Source organism: Protomyctophum parallelum (genome assembly GCF_964188405.1).
Source record: "Protomyctophum parallelum genome assembly, chromosome: 2".
In the NCBI taxonomy this organism is placed as follows: domain Eukaryota; kingdom Metazoa; phylum Chordata; class Actinopteri; order Myctophiformes; family Myctophidae; genus Protomyctophum; species Protomyctophum parallelum.
In genome coordinates, this window is record NC_139699.1 from 13,774,514 (window position 1) to 13,795,589 (window position 21,076).

Below are 21,076 nucleotides of genomic sequence, written 5' to 3' on the forward strand. Positions count from 1 at the left end.
ATAAATATTTCAATCAATCAATCAATCAATCTAAAAATCAAATAACCTAAAACACAAAACCCATGTTTCTGGAATTTACACAGAACTTAAACAAAGCAATGCCTATCTAAAAATCAAATCAAATCAAACACAAAACCCATGTTTCTGTGTGCGTGTGTGTGTGTGTGTGCGTGTGTGCGTGTGCATGTGTGTGTGTTCTTGGCTAATCTTGTAGCTCCACTGATCTCCACTGATTAGACCCGGAAAAAGTCACAGATGTTTCATATTATGTTTTGAAATATTGAACTTTAATTCTTTAATAGGAGTCAATTGTGACCATAACTTTATTAACTTGGGGTCATATGGCACATAACTGTCATATTGTATGACTGACGTCATAGACAGGCCACATGCAGTCTGAGATCCGAGCCGTGGCATTAGTAGACCCTGTCTTGTTCATGAATGGTTGTTACATGGTTTAAAGGTGCTCCGGTCGATGGGCCACCGATTTAAATCTGCTGTTTTTCACTCCAAATGACTCGATCGAACAAAGATTTTTGTTTAAGAAAAGCCAGGCAAGTGATGGGAATCTTAAATTCCTTCTAACATATAAATTGATTATATTTTAGTGTTTTACTGTATGATTACGGTATGTGAAAACGATGAAAACATTCCAAAACACACACACACACACACACACACACACACACACACACACACACGACGAATAACAGTCCACACTAATTATCCATAGGACAGCTAGGCCTTTTCGGAGAGGGGTCAGAATAAATTATGGACTTAGACTGTTATTCGTCTCAACAGCTCAATTATGGACTTAGACTGTTATTCGTCTCAACAGCTCAATTATTAAACCTCTACTCACATATTGTCCTTGACTGCTGTCCAAGGGAACAACATGAACTACTGCCCCCATAGTAGAGCCTTCACAGGTGGGCTGTAACAGAGCTAGAACCAGAGCCCACAGCACCACGTGGAACATCTCCGCTCTCCACACAGGTTTCTATGGACTATGGATGTCCTCTGGGAATACATGGCTGGTTAATTACACATCATATAAAAACACTATATATTTGGAGATGCTGTACAGATGCAATTGTTTCATTCTTGATACCGATACCATTGTGTAATACATTTAAAAAAATAAGTCTGGGTCCATTTGGTTCCATTTGTACACTCTCAGTTATGGGGGTCCTTGCCATTAAAGGGTTCGAGAACCACTGATCTAGTAATAAATAAAACTTGCATTGTATCAGAACAACTGTAACTATATTCATGAATAGACACTAGTAATAAGTTAATAACATACTGCTGTAAATCCACTGATGTGGTAGTGTCTGATTTCTCAATATTAAGCGATTTTGGAAATATATAGGTTCATGATTTGTAGCAGTGGTGGAAAGTGATGGGGGGATAAATAGACGTACTCTCTTTTGCAGGAGGAATATGCAAGAAGGTACCCAAGGACCCACCCACCTCAGACTATTTGTAAATAAAACTTATAAGAGAAGAGTACTGCCAAGGCAGACAACCCCAAACACTCCAGGTTAGAGAAAATCCTTATAGGTGCAAAGCTCGATGATGCATTATAAGAACGAAGAAAATGCCAGCACTCAATGTCCTTTTTCCACATGATTTTATTTACCTCTGACGAGCAGACAACGCATTTCTGCCTAGTAGGCCTTCCTCAGCATCAGCGTTGACAACACTGAGGAAGGCCTACTAGCCCGAAACGCATAATCATGTGGGAAAAGGACCTATTGAGTGCTGGCATTTTCTTCATTCTATAATAAATAAGCCTTATGATTATGGCTATTTGCAAGACAAAACATTAATATGCTGGAGCAAGGTCATGTATACTGTATACTACTTAAAAGACTGCCAGAATATTAAAATTTACAAAATCTGTCAAAATGTTAAGCTGTGGTAAAGGTTTTTAATGGTTTGTGGCCACATACAATTAAACACAGTAACCAGTGCATCTCACACAAAAGCAGAGAAGAAAATGCTGACTATTTGAACTAATTAACATGGTACAACAAACTGCTGTTAAAACTATTTAAAATAATAAAATATATCACTGTGATTCATTGTCCCCAGCAGGTACTGTAGGTTCTGGCTGTTTTTGGAACTGAATATCAGAATATGCTTCCACTTAGTACTAGAAGCAGTATTTTTACTTCTACTTCACTATACTGATATACTGACTATACTATCTGATATCGATACCAGGTAAGAAATGTGAGTACTCCACCACTGAATATTACCACACATACCTTACTTCCCGTTTGTTGGTCGGTCACCCAAAATATCAAATTTCCCAATTAATAATCCCAAGAGTCTTGTTTGGTTTCCACTAAAAGCACATTACTGTAGCGGAAGTGTTCCTGATTTTCTTGTGAACACACCACTGACATACTGACAGGCAAGACGACATATTCAGTGGGTGGAGTTTCCTGTAATTATGGCAGGTATTAGAATGACGTTAGACTGGCTAGACCAGTGACATGGGAGTTCGGTATGATAATGAGTCAAATTACTAAGGGAGGTCTTAGTCTCCTCCATTAATAATACAATGTTCTGTTAAAAACACCCTTGCCATCGTGCCAAGTGTCCTATCCTAGACAGTTCTCCCTCCATCCTGGCCCCCAAGCCAATCAGGTTATCTCCAGGTCACCTTTTCTGATAGATGCCATTTATACTATGCAGATGTTGTCTTTTTTTGTTCACTTGTCTTTGTCATTTAGATTTAATCCCCCCCCCCCCGCTAGGTTTGAGGTTTACCCGAATGGTATTAGTGCAGCAGTAGTCTTTATATCGTTACGTAACCATTTACCTCGTTTGTCAACTAGAGTTCATGTCAACTACAGTTCATGACAAAGCATTTGATAAATCCCTAAATTTAAACATGGTCCACTTCACTGAAAGAAAGTTAACATAAGACATTTTGCCCCCTCAACAAGGAATGTTGAGAGAAAAAAAAAGAAAAAGACAAACTCAATTTTTCAACCAGGAATGTTTTAATTACGGAATCAATAAAGCGCATACAATATTTTAAGGAATGTTGTAATTAAATTTTTTCCATCAAAGCCTTGGTCACAAAATGTTGATCCAACTCCTGGTCCTCTAGTTAGCAGTCACACCATTACACCCCAGTAGACTGGACTCAATCTTATTCCACTGATTCATATCCTTGTTGTCAGGCAGAAAATTCTCATCGCCACTCTTTTTTCCACCCTCTCTCCAGAAATTAACAAGTTACTTGATCACACTAACAGCATCACACAAAAGCATCAAAAGTAGCAGATCCACAAGGTGAAACGCGATGCTACGTGCTTTCGAGATCTGATGCTTTTTCTATTTTTGAACCTGAAATGAAAAGTAACGGTTTTGGTCGCATGTTTCCACCCGACAGAGACGGTCTTTTAACAACATAATTCATCAAAGCATCAGCATAATATTAACCACTTACAGTATAAACCCTATATACACACTTGACCGGAGTCCCCCAAGGCTCTATACTAGGTCCCCCTCCCGTTTTCACCTTACATTAAGATGTCTTCGGCAAAAATAGATGAAGGGAGGGACGCTAGGGTTCATAATTATGGTTTTTTTTTAAAGCAAGAAATGCGAGTCAGTCCCAGTCTAGAGGGGTGAGGAGGTGGCTGTCCATTTGAATGCGCAGTCCAACCAAGAAGATGACTGTGTTAAAGAAGACCCCAGTGGTCCAGAGATCCCACCTTCTCAGGTAGCAGTGAAGACCTTCCATCTTCTAATGGCATCCAGCTGACTGGATCACAGACGCCAAGCATCTTTACTTGCCGTTCTTCACGTTAAGCATCTTCTCCTGTTGGGGACACAGAGGCAAAACATTCGGCACAGTTCTACACAAAAACGGCGTCATCATCGTCCTGCGTCCGTCCATGTTTTTTTTCCAATCAATGAAATCATCATAGTTTTGATATGGGGGACCTCATTATCAGATTGTGCCCAAAATACAGAGGCCAGGTCAGATAGTGGTTACATCAGTCTGTAGTTTTCATAAGTATTCCCCCCCCCCCCATTTCTTGCAAAGAAACTGTTTGACAAAAACAACGTGCTCCATTGACATGTGTGTATATATTTGTATATATATTTTTTTCTTCCTAATGAATACTGACTATATTGTGTACGGTATGTGCTGCTCGCCATTTTCTTTTCTTTTTTGTTTGTTTGTCTCGTTTTGTTTCTGTGCTTTTAGTTTTTCTTGTATTGTTTTTTATTGTATTGTGCTTATAATTCATACCTTTCATGATTCATCTATGTGAAAACGTAAAAATTCAATAAAAAGTTATTAAAGAATAATAATAATAAGCCCTCTCTTACTTTGATCATGGTCTCCAGCTTGATGGCATCGGCAGCAAACTTGCGGATGCCGTCAGACAGCTTCTCCACGGCCATCCTGTCCTCGTTGTGCTGCCAGCGGAACGCCTTCTCGTCCATGTTCACCCTCACCTCGTCACTGGTCTTGGCTGCACACAGACACACAGGGTACGTTAATGATAATGAATTTATTTATATAGCACAGTTCAAGACAGTCACAAAGTGCAAAAACAACAACAACGTAGTCACAGCTACAACAAGATATCAATGAATGACAACAAGGACAACATAAAAGCATACACACAAAAATAGAATACGGTATGCAAAAGGAAATTAAGAGAAAGCCTTAACGTAAAGGTGGGTTTTTAGAAGAGATTTTTAAATTAATAGGTAGAGCGTTCCATAGTTTGGGAGCCCGGATTGCAAATGCCCTGCCAACTTTTGTGATAAGATGGGCTGTGGGGGTCTCAAGGAGGGCTTTGTCTGAGGACCTTATGTAGGCTATAGGGAGCCAGCATGTCGGAGACATACTGGGGAGCCTGACCATTTACAGCTTTAAAAGTAAAAAGTAAAATCTATTCTATAACTAACAGGTAACCAGTGAAGGGTGGCTAAAATGGGGGTGATGTGATCCTGTCTTTTTTAATTAGTTAGCAGTCTGGCAGCAGAATTCTGAACGAGTTGTAGACGGAATATAGCCTTCTTACACAGGCCTGAATAAATCGAGTTACAGTAATCCAAACGAGACGAAATAAAAGCGTGGATTACCTTTTCCAAATCTGCGGGTGACAGGAAACTTTTGATCCTGGCCATGTTCCTCAGTTGAAAGTAGCAGGTTTGCACTACTCGTGTTACTTGGGGGTTAAAAGTGAGGCCGGAGTCAAAAAGCACACCCAGGTTACGGGCGAGTACAGGTCTTCGGTTAAGCCTGAGATCGGAAAATACCTGGGATCCGAACAGACAACCAACAAGCCATGGAACTATATTCAGGGGGATTTTCATGGATCAAGGCGCAAATACCTCGGCGTATGCTCCAAAGGTAAATAAACAATCCCGGCAGCCTCGGAATATGTCACCTTTTTATCTAAAGCCGTCAAGGTGTTAATGACCATGCAGCGGCACTGAAGCGGCACAAACAGCGGGCTACATTTAGGTAAGGAAGAAGTCTTATTTAATAATAATATACAACGTCGGCATTCAGTAATTTCATTTTGTCCGCGTACGGACACACCGATGACCCTGATCATTACCTTTCTTTTCATTGAGCATCTCTGCGACGGTGCCGTGGTCCTGGCTGAGCTCTCCCAGGAGGCCTGGGGAGATGGTGAGCAGGTCGCATCCGGCCAGGGCCTTCACCTGGCCAGTGTTCCTGAAGGACGCGCCCATCACCACCGTGCTGTAGCCAAACTTCTTGTAGTAATTGTAGATCTTGGTCACACTGACCACACCTAACGGCGGGATGATCAAAAGCAGTGTTGATTAATGACAGAAAATCTTTCTTTTGTTTTAGCCATAGTATTTTGAAGTTATATTAAGATATATTATCTTTAAAGTATCTAGTTTTATTTCAGTCTAAACTAGGCCTGTCACAGTGTCCGGTGATACCGCTGTTACCGGTGGGCGGGCACGCCACAGAGTACATTACTTGCACACCGATAGCACCGTTTTATTATAATTTTTAATACTAGACTATTTATTCTCTCGTGTACCCTATAAAACCCACTTCAGTTCATTTTCCTGTGGCACCCGTGTGCTTATAAGCAGGTTATCGATACTTATAATTATTATGAAGAGAACAAAAGTGATCTGCTCTTTAAAGGGACACTTCACCCTTTTTGCAAAAACATATATGTTAATGACGTTTAGAAGCTTTAGAACACTTTCCTGGGGGTCTTTATGTGTGTAATATGTGGTTTTAGATATTTTAGATTGTAGCTGTGAGCCCAGTGTCTCTGATGTCATGGACAATGGTCTCACTACCTTCCTGGACTACAATTCCCATAATTATTTGGTGCACTGCTCCTCCTTGTGAATAGGTGGAGGGCTGTCTTACTAAGACAACATGTAGTCCAGGAAGGAAGTGAGCCCAGTGTCCATGACATCAGAGACACCAGGCTCACTGCTACAATCTAAAATATCTAAATCCACATATTACACACATAAAGACCCCCAGGAAAGTGTTCTAAAGCTTCTAAACGTCATTAACATATATTTTTTTGCAAAAAGGGTGAAGTGTCCCTTTAACGGAGCTGCAGCAGGCAGAGCGGAGCTGTCTGAACACACACCAGCATGGTGTCAGATTTCACTTTCGCTTTGGTGACAGGTCTGAGCTGCATTCAGACTAGTGCATTGGATTTACAGTGAGTTTATACTTCCACAATGTTTTAGTGCTTTATCACAATAATCTGTAGCAACGGTGCGCTCTCAATTCATCCTGTAATGATATCCTGTTAGCGTCTTGATAAAATAAAATGATGAAAAGAGTTCTGCTGGATTGTTTATCTTCTAGTTGCATTTTTTGACCGTGCCTGCCTATACTGCCTAAAGCCTCTTTCTGGATCAATGCGAGGCAGGTCTATTAGGACACCTAGTGGTTGGATTCGGTGTTACCGGTTTAACCGGTGTTGAGAAGCACGGTGGAAACGGTGGGGAAATTCTAACACTGCGACATCTCTAGTCTAAATCTGAAAATAGCAGTTCAATTTGAAAATAGAAGTTCTAAAACGGTTAGTCCCAATCCTTGATTGGCTGGTTTCTGATTAGACCACATACTAAATGTGACTAATCTACACCTCAAATCAGTTTTATATCAATCCCAGATGCGTTATTTCTTTCCACAGTGATCCAGAAGCTGAACTAGGCATTGGAAGTGCTTGATTTCCTTACAAACCCTGGCCGTGTGGGGCTTCTAAGCACCACCCACAGGACTGTGATTGAGTGGCAGCAAGAGCCCCCTATTCCCTCGTCAACACAGCTGATCACCGTCGCAATGTCTCGGACGCTTTGCTAAGTAGCTATGCTAGCGTGATGTTCAGACATAGCAGCTAAATCTGGTTTTACATTGTGTTTTAGGAATTTTCATAGAATCCGTTAGTCATGGTTTCGTCAACATCTGTTCTTGAGACATTACCTGGATCCTCATGTGGTTCGTAGCTCTTGCGGTCGGTGTTCTCCTTGTACCAGTCGAAGATGCGACCGACGAAGGGGGAGATCAGAGTGACCTTGGCCTCGGCACAGGCCACGGCCTGGGCGAAGGAGAACAGCAGGGTCATGTTGCAGTGGATGCCATGCTTCTCTTCCAGCTCCCTGTGGCAGCGGTCACATCAAACAAACACCACAAATAAAACACAGCACTGGATGAAGAACAATGAGAAGTCCAGCACGCTTCAGCCAGCTCAAAGCACAAGTGCTCAACTTGGAATCGGCAGAGAGTACCCAAATAAAATACAAAACAAAACATTAAAAACAAACAAAACAAAAAGTTTCTCAGCCACCAGGAAGAGCCATTTCCTCATGTTCACTGTACATATTAGCCAGTCTGTGTGTTAGACATCAACTTTTCCCAAGCAAAAACATTGAGAAACAAAACTTAAGTGTTAGGTCAATAGTTATACCATTACCTAACACTTATGTTTTGATTCGCAAGCTTGTAGATCACCTATGGTCACAATGTCGGTCTCTTTCTATTTGACAATTTGGTATTAACACTTCCAGTGCAACGGAATTTTTCAAAATAAAGCGCTAGAGTGCCCAGCAGATGATGCAGATTTTACTCTAAAAAGCCCCGCCTTCCCGCCGTCACATCTGATCTCTCTTTAGAAGCATTAATATTCCAAACGAGATGCTTTACTTGGTTAAGTCAGAAATGAGGACAGAACATTGCCGTTCTGATCAAAATCATGGACAGTGACATAGATTTAGAGAGAATAGACCGTTCTTAGGCCGTAAACAAGGAAGTGAGCGGCTGCGCTCATGCAAGAAACATGGCGCCGAGTGCTGCACAAGGCGTTGCCTAGCAACAGCCCTCAAAAAACAAAATCGATCCGGTTATATCATTAACCGGATTAAGATGGAGTTCTTTGTGAGGCATGCCCAAATATGGAGTCTCAGACGTCAGAATGATGTCAGACTTCTTGAGTTGCGTGGATTACAGACGTATACACACCCGAACAGAGACTTGGTGCATTTATAGATGCAGTAGATGGTATAGTTTATAGTTTATTTATAGATGCAGTAGATGGTATAGTTGAGTGAACAGACCTGCCAGCCTGGATGCCTTCCCACGTGGAGGAGAGTTTAATGAGCACACGGTCCTTACTGATGCCTGCCTCCTCATACAGAGCAATGATCTTCAGCGCTCTGGAGATCATCTCGTCTTTATCATAGGACAGTCTGTAAGAAGAGAGGAAACCGCAAATATATAATCTTTATCAAAGCAAAGAAGGACACAGCAAATGTATGGAATCACTCATTCGTACTGTATGTACAGTAGATGCTTGTTCCAACAGTTCAATATAAACCTAAAAGAACTAACTAAATGTCTCCATGATGGCCTGCCGTCTAAAAAAAAAAAAACACTAAAAAGTTAATGAAAATATTAACCCATTCTGACCTGAGATCAGATTCATACGAGGTTTCCACTGGACACACACTGGTCTGATTAAAGAAAACTTTCTAAAAACAGGGTGTGTGCCATGCTCTTTATGTTCTGAACGATTACAAACTTGCCGACAGCCCACATGCTTGAATCAGAATTGTGAAGCCTCTACTTAGCCACCATTATCAAAATAAAGTGAATAAAATCATCATGATTAAACTAATTTAGTAAGTCACTCTGTCGGGTGGAAACCTCATGTCAAACTGTTACTTTTCAGTATTAAATTCCCAAATATCCAAAGTTAGGCATTTACGAAAAAACTAAGATAAGAGGCTTCTAGTAGTTCCTTTGTCCTGACCTTGCATCCACCTCAGTAGAGACCCTGCCAGGGACCTTCTTGAGGATCTCCAGGCCAAAGCTCACAAAAAGCTTGTCCATGGTGTTAGTCACCTGCACCTCCTCAGTCCTGGACAGAAAGGAAATAGGAACATTTAAATACAAGGAACATTTGATTTAGTTTTAGTCACATGTGTCATCATGTTTTAGTCAAAAAAGTTGATTGTTGACTAAAATATATTTTGGCAGGTCTTGATGGCGTTAAGTGATTGAATGCACATACCCGCCCTTTGCGATGCCAAATTTAATGGCCTGGTCCAGTAGGTGTTGGTAGGCTGGCATCTTGGAAGCAGCCAGGATGAGGGACGGGTTGGTTGTTGCATCTTGTGGTTTGTACTCGTCAATGGCTGCAAGATTTGCACATTGGGGAAAATAAGTTACGAATGGAAGACATAACCAGTTCATTGTTACATGATGTGTGCATCACTTTGTTTGCATGACCCCAAAGGGGCTAATGACTAGAACAGTTATATGTAGAACATGTATTATTCCCCAAAATGTATTCCAATCACAGCAAACTACACCACTCAGCTGATGCTGACACCAGAGCAGTTGAAGGAGCGTTCACCACACACACACACACACACACACACACACACACACAAACGCTACATGTCAAGTATGAGTGAAACACAGCACGTTGGCAGATTCCCATAAAAGGCCAGCATGCTACACATTCATTCAGGTTAATGTAGTGGAGCGGCAGTGCACACGGTCACAATGACAATTGTACAAGGAAGCAAATGCAGGAGCAGAACCAAGGTGGGCGTTGTCTTAAACAAAGCCTCCTGTGTTCCTGCTTATCGCACACCAACAGGCCATGTGTGGCCTTTGTGTTGAATTGATGGGAACCTACAGCTGCAAGCAGAAGTTCATATAGTGAGGTGGGCGCTGTAACCCCATGTTCAACCTTGATTCATATAAATCGGTCCTCACTACTGCTCATTATGAGATGGCTCATTTTCTGTCTACTCACTCTGGGTCTCAGCCAGGTGTTCAGATTCAGAAACCTGCCCGCTGCTAGTGACATCATCGGTAGGCAGGCTTTGTATGAAAGTGAGAACAATGGCTTCCGTTTCAGCAGGCCAGAAGGTAAGCACTGGTTCCCTATGGAGACACAAAGAGTATCCTTTGAGTCTCCATAGGGAATCAATGCTAGTCAAATTATTGGCTTAGGAATGCGACAAAAACCAAAACATCCCAATGTTGACCTACGGCTCTACAAGAGACATTGTAGCAGAAGAGCCAACAGCATCCTCAATGACTCATCCCACCCAGGTACAGTATAAGGTCAAGGCACTAAAGGTCATAAACGCAAGAACAAACAGACTGAAAAATTGCTTTTACCCCAGAGCAGTCATAGCTCTAAACTCTGACACTTTATGGACTTAACATGTTTGTTGGCTGCAGTGATTAGCGCTTTCGATTGATCAAAGTCATAATGATACTCACGTTAGCATCGGGTTGCTAGCTGGTGCTGTCAATAACGAAGGATCGCGCCATTAAGAATAAGATCATCGCCATAATCACCCAGTCTATGTTTCTTCCAATCGCCTATTCCTTGTCCCAGATGGCATTTTTGGTCAAAACAAGGTTTATTCCACGGCCCAGAGCAGATGATGTGACCCTTCTGCATCATGTTAAAGCAGCACCAAAGCAGCAAACAGAACAATGTTGCATCGTCACACACCCCCCAACATAAGATCACAACATCCGGTCTAGATTTTTGACTCTTCAAAATAAGAGCTGAACAGGGAAAAATATTAATAAATGCTAACGCTAAAAGTGTTAAAAATGTCTACCTTGATGTGACCGATCATGTTTCTAGTACTTTCCACTCGCAAAAGTGTAGATATTATGCAAACTCCTATGCAAGCAAACTATACCGTATGTACTGCATTTGACAAGAGTTGGCTAAGATCTTACATACAGACCAGAACATCTGTGGTCTAGCTCTAGCACATTCTGGAGTACTAGTATGGAGTCTGGACACAATACATCCTTTGTGCATTTAAACCAATATATAGTTTCTCTTAACTGGATTACAACTAGATATACCACATTGTGGTTGCATGCCTCTGCCAATCAGCTGTACGTTAAACCACTTGAACTCTGGTGTCCCTATAGTGGGGCAAATATTTGGCAAACACAGCACAAGCTACAATCTACAAGCTATCAACGTGTCACATTGCAATACGTTGTGATCTTGTAGACCTGTAATTTTCAGAGAATATATTTGGTTTAGGTTTAGGATTTACCTTAGGATTGCTGGCCTGGGAGAGCCCCAGTCAACCCGATATATGTTGTCTTTTAAGTGGTTAAAAGAAAATTAACTGATCCACTACATCAAAAAAGGTGAATCTATAACCGCATAATAATCACTTAACATGTTTGGGGTAATTGTAACGTCTACTTGGGCTTTTGTGAGTACCCAAGACAGTTAAGTTGCTTGATTCAGTACTTTGATATGATATTTTCACAACTCTACAAAACCATTGTAACTTCAAACTCAAAAGATTCATTCAATCTAATGTGTGAGGAGACCGTTTACTTTCTCATAATTTGTATTAATTTAACCGAAAGTCTTTTTTATTGATAACAACAATAGAAACTTTGTATACCCTGGGCGGGCGACACCACCCCCCCCCCCCCCCCCCCCCCACACACACACACACACACCATCTATTAGGCTAATGCACGCCAGACCACCGGTAGACAGCATTCTGAAGAGGAAACCAAGACCAAAATTGCACATATTCTCCATTTGGCCAATCTAAAGAGAAAACTTGACATCGAGGCCAGAATATTTGGCAACTACCGGTACTTTCTACAGAATGCTTGAGCAAACTGCCAGGTTTCCCAATGATGGCACTTCCACCATATCTACAAAACTGTGACTGTGTGAAAGGGTCATAAAATAAAATTGGATGTTAAACTCTCCATATAAAATACTTATAGCACACAGACAGGGTGTGCTGTGTGTACATGCTGTAGTATGGAATATATCAAACGGCAAAGGTTAAAAAAAGGTCACCCACTTGTATATGGGCATTTATTTATTATGCATTTTCACAGTACCTCCTACAATTTACACTCAGCAGAACATTGCAGTGAAACACCATGCTCTTTGCTTGCAAAGGGTGAAAACTAAGTTGTGCAACAAAAGTGCATAATGACTCAATATTAGCACATAAAAAAGCAGGTAATGAACATCACTTTACGCTGCCTGGAAAAGTGCTGCCAACTCGTGCTGAGCTCTAAATGCATTGAACTATGAAACCTTATCATTCATTACTGTCTGGCAGAAACCTCTTATCTCCATGTTTTAACTTTGTAACTGAACGCCCTACTTGATAATGCTACATCACACAAAAGCATCAAAAACTAAAATAGATCTAAAAGCTTGAAACGTGATTTTTATTTAAATCCTGAAAAAAGTAATCATTGAGGTTTCCAACCTACAGAGACTATATTATGCTCACTAGGTACCAATATTGACTTATGACCTTCTGTAGCAAAAGCACTAGTTCACATTTTGCAAGTAAAGAAGGTGCTTCACCAATGCTATACTCCTACTCAGCAGTGACCTACCGGTACTCAGGTCCACACAGAGCAACACAGCAAGCAGGCTGTGCAGCCTAAACTGAATGCTAAACTCCCATATTACTAGTTTCAATTCCTTGCAACTAGTCGCAACTCCTTGCAACAAAACAGTTTTAAGGTCAACCACAACATCACCAATGCAACGCCTTGCAACTTCCATTGTGGATAAAGGTTGCAAGGAGTTGCGTGTTGCAAGGAGTGGCAAATCATTGGTGCAGTTTAAATTAGTAATTCACCCCATTACTCAATTCACCCAAAACAAATTTAAAACAATTACACACCCCACGAAGCCTTGAATTTATGAAGATTTATTTTTGTCACAGCCAATAATTTGATGGATTTGAGGTTGACAGTCTCTAATCTCTATCGAGAAGTTTAAGAGTGGTCACTAAATGGTTTAATGAACTATTGATGTTTCAACCACAACAATGCAACCCTACTGGTTTACATTTCTATAAATTATAATACTTAAAGTATTCATATTCAAACAGCTGACAGGACATCGATTAGACAGTAACCACTATACATGAATTTGACCTCGCATGGCTATCTTATCAGCCGGGTGCCATAGCAACCGGGCCGGCACCCCCTTCCCTGACAAATTTATCCTTTGAGGCCTAGATAGACTTCTGTGTTTTGTATTTTTCCATTCCAGTACTTTTCCATACTTTGAGTACGATACTCCTCGGTCGTGCCACGTACCATTCTCCATTTTGTATTGTAGAGTATAAATACTGTCTGCCATTTTGGAGGCAGTAGAGAGAAACCCAACCATTCTACTAGACCCCACGGGGTCTAGGCTCTGTATTTGATTATTATTGCTGTGTTTGTGAATCCATGTTCTATTTCTCTCTGAAGCTATGATTATATAAAACGACTAAAAACCTCCCTCTGAAATGGACGTCTCTCTTTCTGGTGAAATAAGGTAATCTTTTGGTGATGGGGTAATCCTTCCTGTTCATATTAGCTATTTACTTAAAGTATTTTGGTCAAAGCTAAAGTTAAGTATAAGTATTGTAATGGGATTACTCCTAAAGTATGTATTGTGAGGCATCCGGAGCATTTTGGTTCTGTTCCGGAGCAGCTCGCAGCTATAGCCTCGGCTAACGAGAGCTATTATCTTTAGATTCAGTTAAAGGGGTTTTTACAGTCCTCCCCTGTTATTTATCTCATGATAGGATAAAATTCCTATCAAATTGGTCCTCTTCGAGTCTCCTTTGAAGTGCGTAAGTCTAATTTATTTAATTAGCTGTTACCGAAAAGGCAAAAAAGAATCAGATAAGGAAAAAAAAATTCCTTCTTCCTTTTTTTCCCCGAGAGCTCCGCTGAGTTATCTTCAGAGGGGTTTGTTTTTTGGTCGTTATTTATCGCTTCAGGAACATTGGATTATCCTTTTGGGACACAGACCAGCTATGGGGTTCGTGAATGCCTTCACGAACTGGACCCGTGGACCACGCGTGTCCATAAGTCTGCACCATAAATCTGAATCCTGCTTGCCTCTCCTACACATTCAGTTAAGTAAATCAATGCTTGATTTCTTTCTCTGTCCTACTGTTTTGATTTATCTGTTTTATCTCCAGTTGTTTTTGTCTCCCATTTCACCCCCGTTAGTTAGTTAGTGTGTGTGCGTGCGTGCTTCCTTTGGAATGTATGCGTACGTGTGCCTCTGTGTGTATGTGCGTGCTGGGTTTTCTGCGTGCATGTCTCTGTTTGTGGCGCTTACGAGGTTTCCATTGTGAACGCCTGTCAAATTAGTTCATTTTTTTTAATAGTTATTATCTGGCATTTTCCCTTGCCATACATCGTATCATAATAATCTACTTTTCTGGTGAATCTTCACCAATTTCCAGTGCACATAGCGAGTCATCGTAATGTTTTAACCTGATCGGAATCAGTGTCTTGAAACATAACATGTCAAGCCGGTGTGCACATAGTTCGGTAATGTTCTCTCTGCGTTCAGTGTCTTGCCATGTGGTAACCTGTTCTTCTTATGAAACATAACATGTGTAGTTTAGGATTCAACGGTCTGTCTGTATTCCATGTGCGATGTTGCCCTGTAGTGGCCCACATGTCAATCTATCTGTATCTGTTGAAAATCTGAAATACGCATACTTTTTCTCTCTAACTAGATCTGTCTGTTTGATACGATGTTATTTTTGTTTCATGACATTCACCAGTTCGTTCTTTGTTTGTTTTTTCTGTTATTTACAGATAAAAGGACTGCTGCAGGTGGGAGTCGGTCGGTGGACAGGCCGAGAATTTCAAAGCCCACAAATGCGATGGAGTCTGAAAAGTGTTTGTGGTGGATTGTGGACTTCGAAATTCCATTCTTGTATACAAGGTTTGACCCGCAGACCCGACTCCCCAGAGCAGATCCTCTAAATTCACTGGTTAGGCCCAACCCCAGAACAGTCTAACTAGTTGCCCATAGATTTCCCATTGGGAACAAATTTATTAAAATTTTTGTTTTCATGTTGATGTAAGTTTATGTTGTTTTCCTTTCCTGTTTGCTGATTTACGCTTTCCAAGCTACGTTTAATCACCTCCAATTGTATTACATTATTGTTGATTTAATTTGATTTTATAAAAAGGTTTTAGTCATTTCATATTTCCCCTAAATTGTTAATAATAGGAACATTTCCTTCTACATTTTATTAGTTTTGGTTTTTATCATCATGAGTTTGATTGGACTAGGCATTTAATTCACCCCGGAATCAACTTGATTCTATATTTTGACCTTTTTATGGTACTTAAGGGACTCCCAAAGACATTGTTGCGACATCGCGCTGGAGCGCATGCAGAATACCCCGTTTCCCCTCTCCAAGTCTGTTTGCAGAGATCGAGTGTATCTGTGAACCTGTCATTAGGGGGGGAAGGGGCGAAGAATCGGCTCCGACAAACGAGCCAAAAGAACTCTCGCAGATTCAGTTCTGACAACGAACTGATGACGAGCCAAAAGAAGAACTGCTCTAAAAATGAACATTCATGTGGTCAAATGACACATCTCGCCGGCCAGGTAGGCTGCAACGGTTTGCTGGGTTTGGTTGCCAAACTCCGAAGATATCTTCATCATCAAGAAAGAAAAGCCATTCTTTCTCTTTCCCAAAGTACCATCTAATTAAGGATTTTATGCCTAGTAAAGTTGAAATCATTGTGTTTTTTTTTTTTTTTTTCATTGCCATTCTGTTCCATTTTATCCATAGTATAAAGTAAAGTTTCCCCTGAGGTTTTGATTTTGTCAAAGGTCATATGATCATTCGCGCATAAAATGCGATGGGTTTGATAGATAATTTCTATCTGTTTATATTTTATGCTTGATTGACCATTTTCCTTTGACCTTTTGACCCTTTTAATCTGGTTGCCCCTGTGACTTCACGCTGTCTTTTGGCGCTTAGTTAGTGTTGTACAGTTTCTGTCTCCCTACATGAATTTGACCTCGCATGGCTATCTTATCAGCCGGGTGCCATAGCAACCGGGCCGGCACCCCCTTCCCTGACAAATTTATCCTTTGAGGCCTAGATAGACTTCTGTGTTTTGTATTTTTCCATTCCAGTACTTTTCCATACTTTGAGTACGATACTCCTCGGTCGTGCCACGTACCATTCTCCATTTTGTATTGTAGAGTATAAATACTGTCTGCCATTTTGGAGGCAGTAGAGAGAAACCCAACCATTCTACTAGACCCCACGGGGTCTAGGCTCTGTATTTGATTATTATTGCTGTGTTTGTGAATCCATGTTCTATTTCTCTCTGAAGCTATGATTATATAAAACGACTAAAAACCTCCCTCTGAAATGGACGTCTCTCTTTCTGGTGAAATAAGGTAATCTTTTGGTGATGGGGTAATCCTTCCTGTTCATATTAGCTATTTACTTAAAGTATTTTGGTCAAAGCTAAAGTTAAGTATAAGTATTGTAATGGGATTACTCCTAAAGTATGTATTGTGAGGCATCCGGAGCATTTTGGTTCTGTTCCGGAGCAGCTCGCAGCTATAGCCTCGGCTAACGAGAGCTATTATCTTTAGATTCAGTTAAAGGGGTTTTTACAGTCCTCCCCTGTTATTTATCTCATGATAGGATAAAATTCCTATCAGTCACTAAATGGTTTAATGAACTATTGATGTTTCAACCACAACAATGCAACCCTACTGGTTTACATTTCTATAAATTATAATACTTAAAGTATTCATATTCAAACAGCTGACAGGACATCGATTAGACAGTAACCACTATGCAGCCTAAGTGTAAATTAAACCATCTCAAACATACATGAACACTACAGTAGTCCACTTGAGTTCTCCTGCACTCAAAAATGAGTTTGTAGCCAAATTAAGGCAACTTAACAAATATTTTAGTTGTTAGCATGGGTGGATTTAATGGGGGGCAGGGGCACAGCCCCCCCGGCAAAAATAAATAAATAAAACATTTGTTTTGACCGACCAGTGATGACCGGCATCACTATGGTTAAGACTCTGCCGTAAAGCAGGTCGTCTGGGTGACTAACATGAGTTGTTGTGACTCTTATGTACATGCTGCTGTGTTGTTGCCGAAGCTTTTCAGTAAACTTTACTATTTTGATTATAATCATTGTGTGGACATTCGAGACATATTACAAAGATGCCCCCGCCAGCCCACCCCTCTGCAATGAACTAGCCTACTTATTTGCATAGTTTTCTAACTCGGAAAGTGAACTATAAGGCAACACTGACAGCAATCAGGTAAATAAACAAACTTGCAGGATTGCAGACAGTGTCATGTCAATGTCAGTTGTTGTAACTTGTGGTGTGCTTCTGACTGTAGTTTGTAATCATCTCTCTTATCATGACATGATGACTCGCTGTACGGCTGTAGTGTGTGTGTGTGTGTGTGTGTGTGTGTGTGTGTGTTGCTGTCCTAAATAACAATTTTTAGGGCATTGTATAAAAAAACAGCAAAATAATAATAAATAAAAGCTTTCAAAACAAAATCACGGAATTCCCCCCCCCCCCCCCCCAGACATCCCCCCCCCCGGGGTCAAGTTCAAGCTACGCCCATGGTTGTTAGGTTAGATTTCGGGATTCTATAAGTGTCTATACTGTACAGTAGGTGGGCTAATATATGTTTTATCCCATGATTTTGTAACCCATTTTTCACCCCTGTGTCAATCATCTAATGTGATCCTGGGCTCTACACACCCACCCTCCACCAACCTAGTCCCCATATATGGGGGACAAGGTGAGAGCAACGGACTTGAACTCATGCTTCCTTCATGCCTGAGTGTCCAAGTTGCTCCTTTACACCTGACAGGGGGGAGTTTCCCTGGTTGGACGTAGCGCGTGGAAGGAACACGTTATTCCAACCAGTTCCTTTCCCCTCCATCAGGCGCCCCGGCTGGCCAGGGGGAGGCAGTTTAGTGACCAGGATTACTGCATGTTTTTTGTGAGGGTACCTACGGGGAGAACATGCAAACTCCACACAGAAAGTCCCTTTCGCCAACCCCGCCTTCAGGTATGGGCACTGATGACGCGGAGGAGGAAACACGCCGCCAGCACCCACAGCGTCCCGAGCGGGAATCGAACCCAGGACCTTCTAGCTGGCGACAGCACTACCAACTGTGCCACCGTGCCCCTTGTGAAACCTATGATCTTAGTAGTCAGTCTTAAAACATTTGGCTCATTGGGCTAAACTTCTAGTTTAGAGAAATTAAACGGTTTCCTCATTTTGCAGGGGACCCCCTGGGACTCTCCTCAAGGACCCCTGGGGGTCCCCATACCCGAGTTTAAGAAAGAGTGATCTTCTAGAACAGATAACAGGCTAAATGGAGAATGAGGAAAACATTGTCTTATCATGGTGACTTGCAAGTTGTAAGGCATGACGCATGAGGAAACATGAGGCAAGGTTTGGTTTACATCACTGCTGAGCAAACCGGTAAACGCATTACACATGACTGTCATTGCGCGCACACACACACACACACACACACACACACACACACACACTTACTGGGGCCAGCTATCCACCACCCGTGAAATAAATTCTTTAAAATACAGAATTTAATTAAAATACAATCATGCAGAGGGGTCAGATTGTGCCTTGGAACAAGGTATCAAACAGATTTCGTATGTATGATAAGAAAGCAAAAGTTTTGATTTGATTGATAAACCAAACGTTTACAATTAGAGAATGTGCTCTACATTTCCCCAAATCCCAATAAACAATTCCTTCAGCATATGGAACAAAATAAAGCACAATTGACAATATGATTTCTTACTGTGTAAATAAATATCTAATCTAAAGCCTCTTCTGGCACCCAACAAAAAAAATGCCCATGATGTATATTTTTCTGCAAACGCATGGCATTGGCAGTGTGTGTGTGTGTGTGTGTGTGTGTGTGCGCATCATCCCCTGCCTACATGTAAATATGCCCGCTTAGAGGGCAGCCAGCAGGCATCACGTGGTGATGCAACTACCATTATCGTTACTTGTCTTACAGCATGTGTAATTTAGTTAGACATTTGTACCACATTATTACACCAGTTTGACACCAGACAGGCAGGCAGCAGCAGTCTAACTAGCAACTATCCTTTCCCGACCCCAATCATTATATCAGTTAAGACAGTGCAGAAAACAAACTTAAACGACATATGATATGACATTATCAACTTTATCAAAGTCTGTCAGGGAACGATAACGCCGGCCGGGCAATCCGATTATCAGATTTGAACATTATGTCTATTTTCGTCAACGAACCACGTGTGTTTTAGTTGCACCTGCACGACGCACGTCGTTGTCGCTTGACGACAAGAAGATGAACCACAAGCGATGGCGTCGCCGCGTCGGAACACCAAAAAACAGGACTCAATGTGCTCTCATCATATCGATCGATGATCTGAGGTTATACGGTAAAAAGCGGACTGGCGGTCGTTCACACTAACTTGCGTAACAGTCTCGGCGCGGTGTCGCCTGCTGAGCGGTTACGGCCAAAGCGGTGACCCGTCCGGCGCTGTTACCGTCCGTACGTACCGTTGAAGTCTCCCGTGTCCGCCACCACCACGGTGTACTTCTTCAGCTGGCTCAGCGCGGACTCCATCTTCCTCCTCTTGTCTGGTGACACCGACGTTGTCGACATCGCTGCGAGCGAACAGAGGCTGCTTTTATACACAAGAGACACGTGAGACTGGACGGAATGTCTGTCTGTCTGGAATGGATGGATGGATGGGTGGCTGCCTGTCTGTCTGTCTGTCTGTCTCCCTGCGGCGGCCACGAAAGACAGAACAGAAAGAAAAGGGGAACGGGAAGTTCAGTTGTCGGCAGTGTTGCCATATTCTGCGAGAGAAATAAGCAACCAGACCAGGTTTATGAAAACAAGCCCAAATATACTGAATAGGATTAGGCCACATCATGAGCACTGTAAATGTGGATTTCATTGACATTAAGGAAGTATTTTGACAGGTATCTTCATGGTGTAGCGAATCTTGTAGACCAGGCCCATTGCAAGTTGCTAGTGTAGGCTACTCTGTCTGTTTATGAAATTGAAAATGTTTGAGAACCACTGGTTTAAACAACATTTAGGAAGCAAGCCCCAACAACACTTTAGAAACAAGCCCTCCCTGCAAATGCAGATTAATTGAATATGCGGCCCCCAATCAATCAATCAATTATCAATCCCAATATTATATTTACAATATTTTACAATTGTAATTGTAATTTGGCGCTTATAATAAGCAGACTTGGCAACATTGGTTGTCGGGTCCGCGGCGCCAGGGGTCAGCTTCCTTTGCAGGTTGTTGATCCGGTCTGTCTTTAGAGTGGATACGGAAATTATCCATGCATGTATGTGTGTGTGGAAATTACCAAATATTGGTAGGCAGAGATTTATACCGGATCACGTTGTTTTTATCGGAATAGAAACCAGGCTTTTTACAGGTGCAGCCTGGCGTTGAGTGACGACAGGTTGTGGTTTTCAAACTGTGGGTTGCGACACGAACTCACAAGTCACAAGAGGAGGTCAGCTACAAATAGTGTGTGTGTGTGTGTGTGTGTGTGTGTGTGTGTGTGTGTGTGTGTGTGTGTGTGTGTGTGTGTGTGTGTGTGTGTGTGTGTGTGTGTGTGTGTGTGTGTGTGTGTGTGTGTGTGTGTGTGT

The 21,076-nt window shown here is 41.6% G+C and overlaps 1 protein-coding gene across 1 annotated transcript; it reads right to left on the reverse strand.

Moving 5' to 3' along the window:
* Positions 1 to 2,994: 2,994 nt before the first annotated feature.
* On the reverse strand, positions 2,995 to 20,202 carry taldo1 (transaldolase 1). Its single transcript, XM_083758089.1, has 8 exons — positions 19,957 to 20,202; positions 9,576 to 9,699; positions 9,315 to 9,422; positions 8,620 to 8,751; positions 7,490 to 7,665; positions 5,610 to 5,807; positions 4,363 to 4,508; positions 2,995 to 3,844 (listed from the first exon to the last, which is right to left on the reverse strand). The coding sequence occupies exons 1-8, from the start codon at positions 20,060 to 20,062 to the stop codon at positions 3,812 to 3,814; spliced, it is 1,023 nt and encodes a 340-aa protein (XP_083614215.1). The 5' UTR covers positions 20,063 to 20,202; the 3' UTR covers positions 2,995 to 3,811.
* Positions 20,203 to 21,076: the final 874 nt, after the last annotated feature.

What these genes read in the sequence shown, in the direction of transcription:
- taldo1 (XM_083758089.1), bottom strand. Translation starts at nt 20,062, where the DNA reads ATGTCGACAACGTCGGTGTCACCAGACAAGAGGAGGAAGATGGAGTCC. An exon ending in GGACACGGGAGACTTCAACG is followed by an intron (nt 9,700 to 19,956) that starts GTACGTACGGAC and finishes CAAATCTTGCAG; the next exon opens with CCATTGACGAGTACAAACCA. An exon ending in AGCTGGAGACCATGATCAAA is followed by an intron (nt 3,845 to 4,362) that starts GTAAGAGAGGGC and finishes TGTCCCCAACAG; the next exon opens with GAGAAGATGCTTAACGTGAA.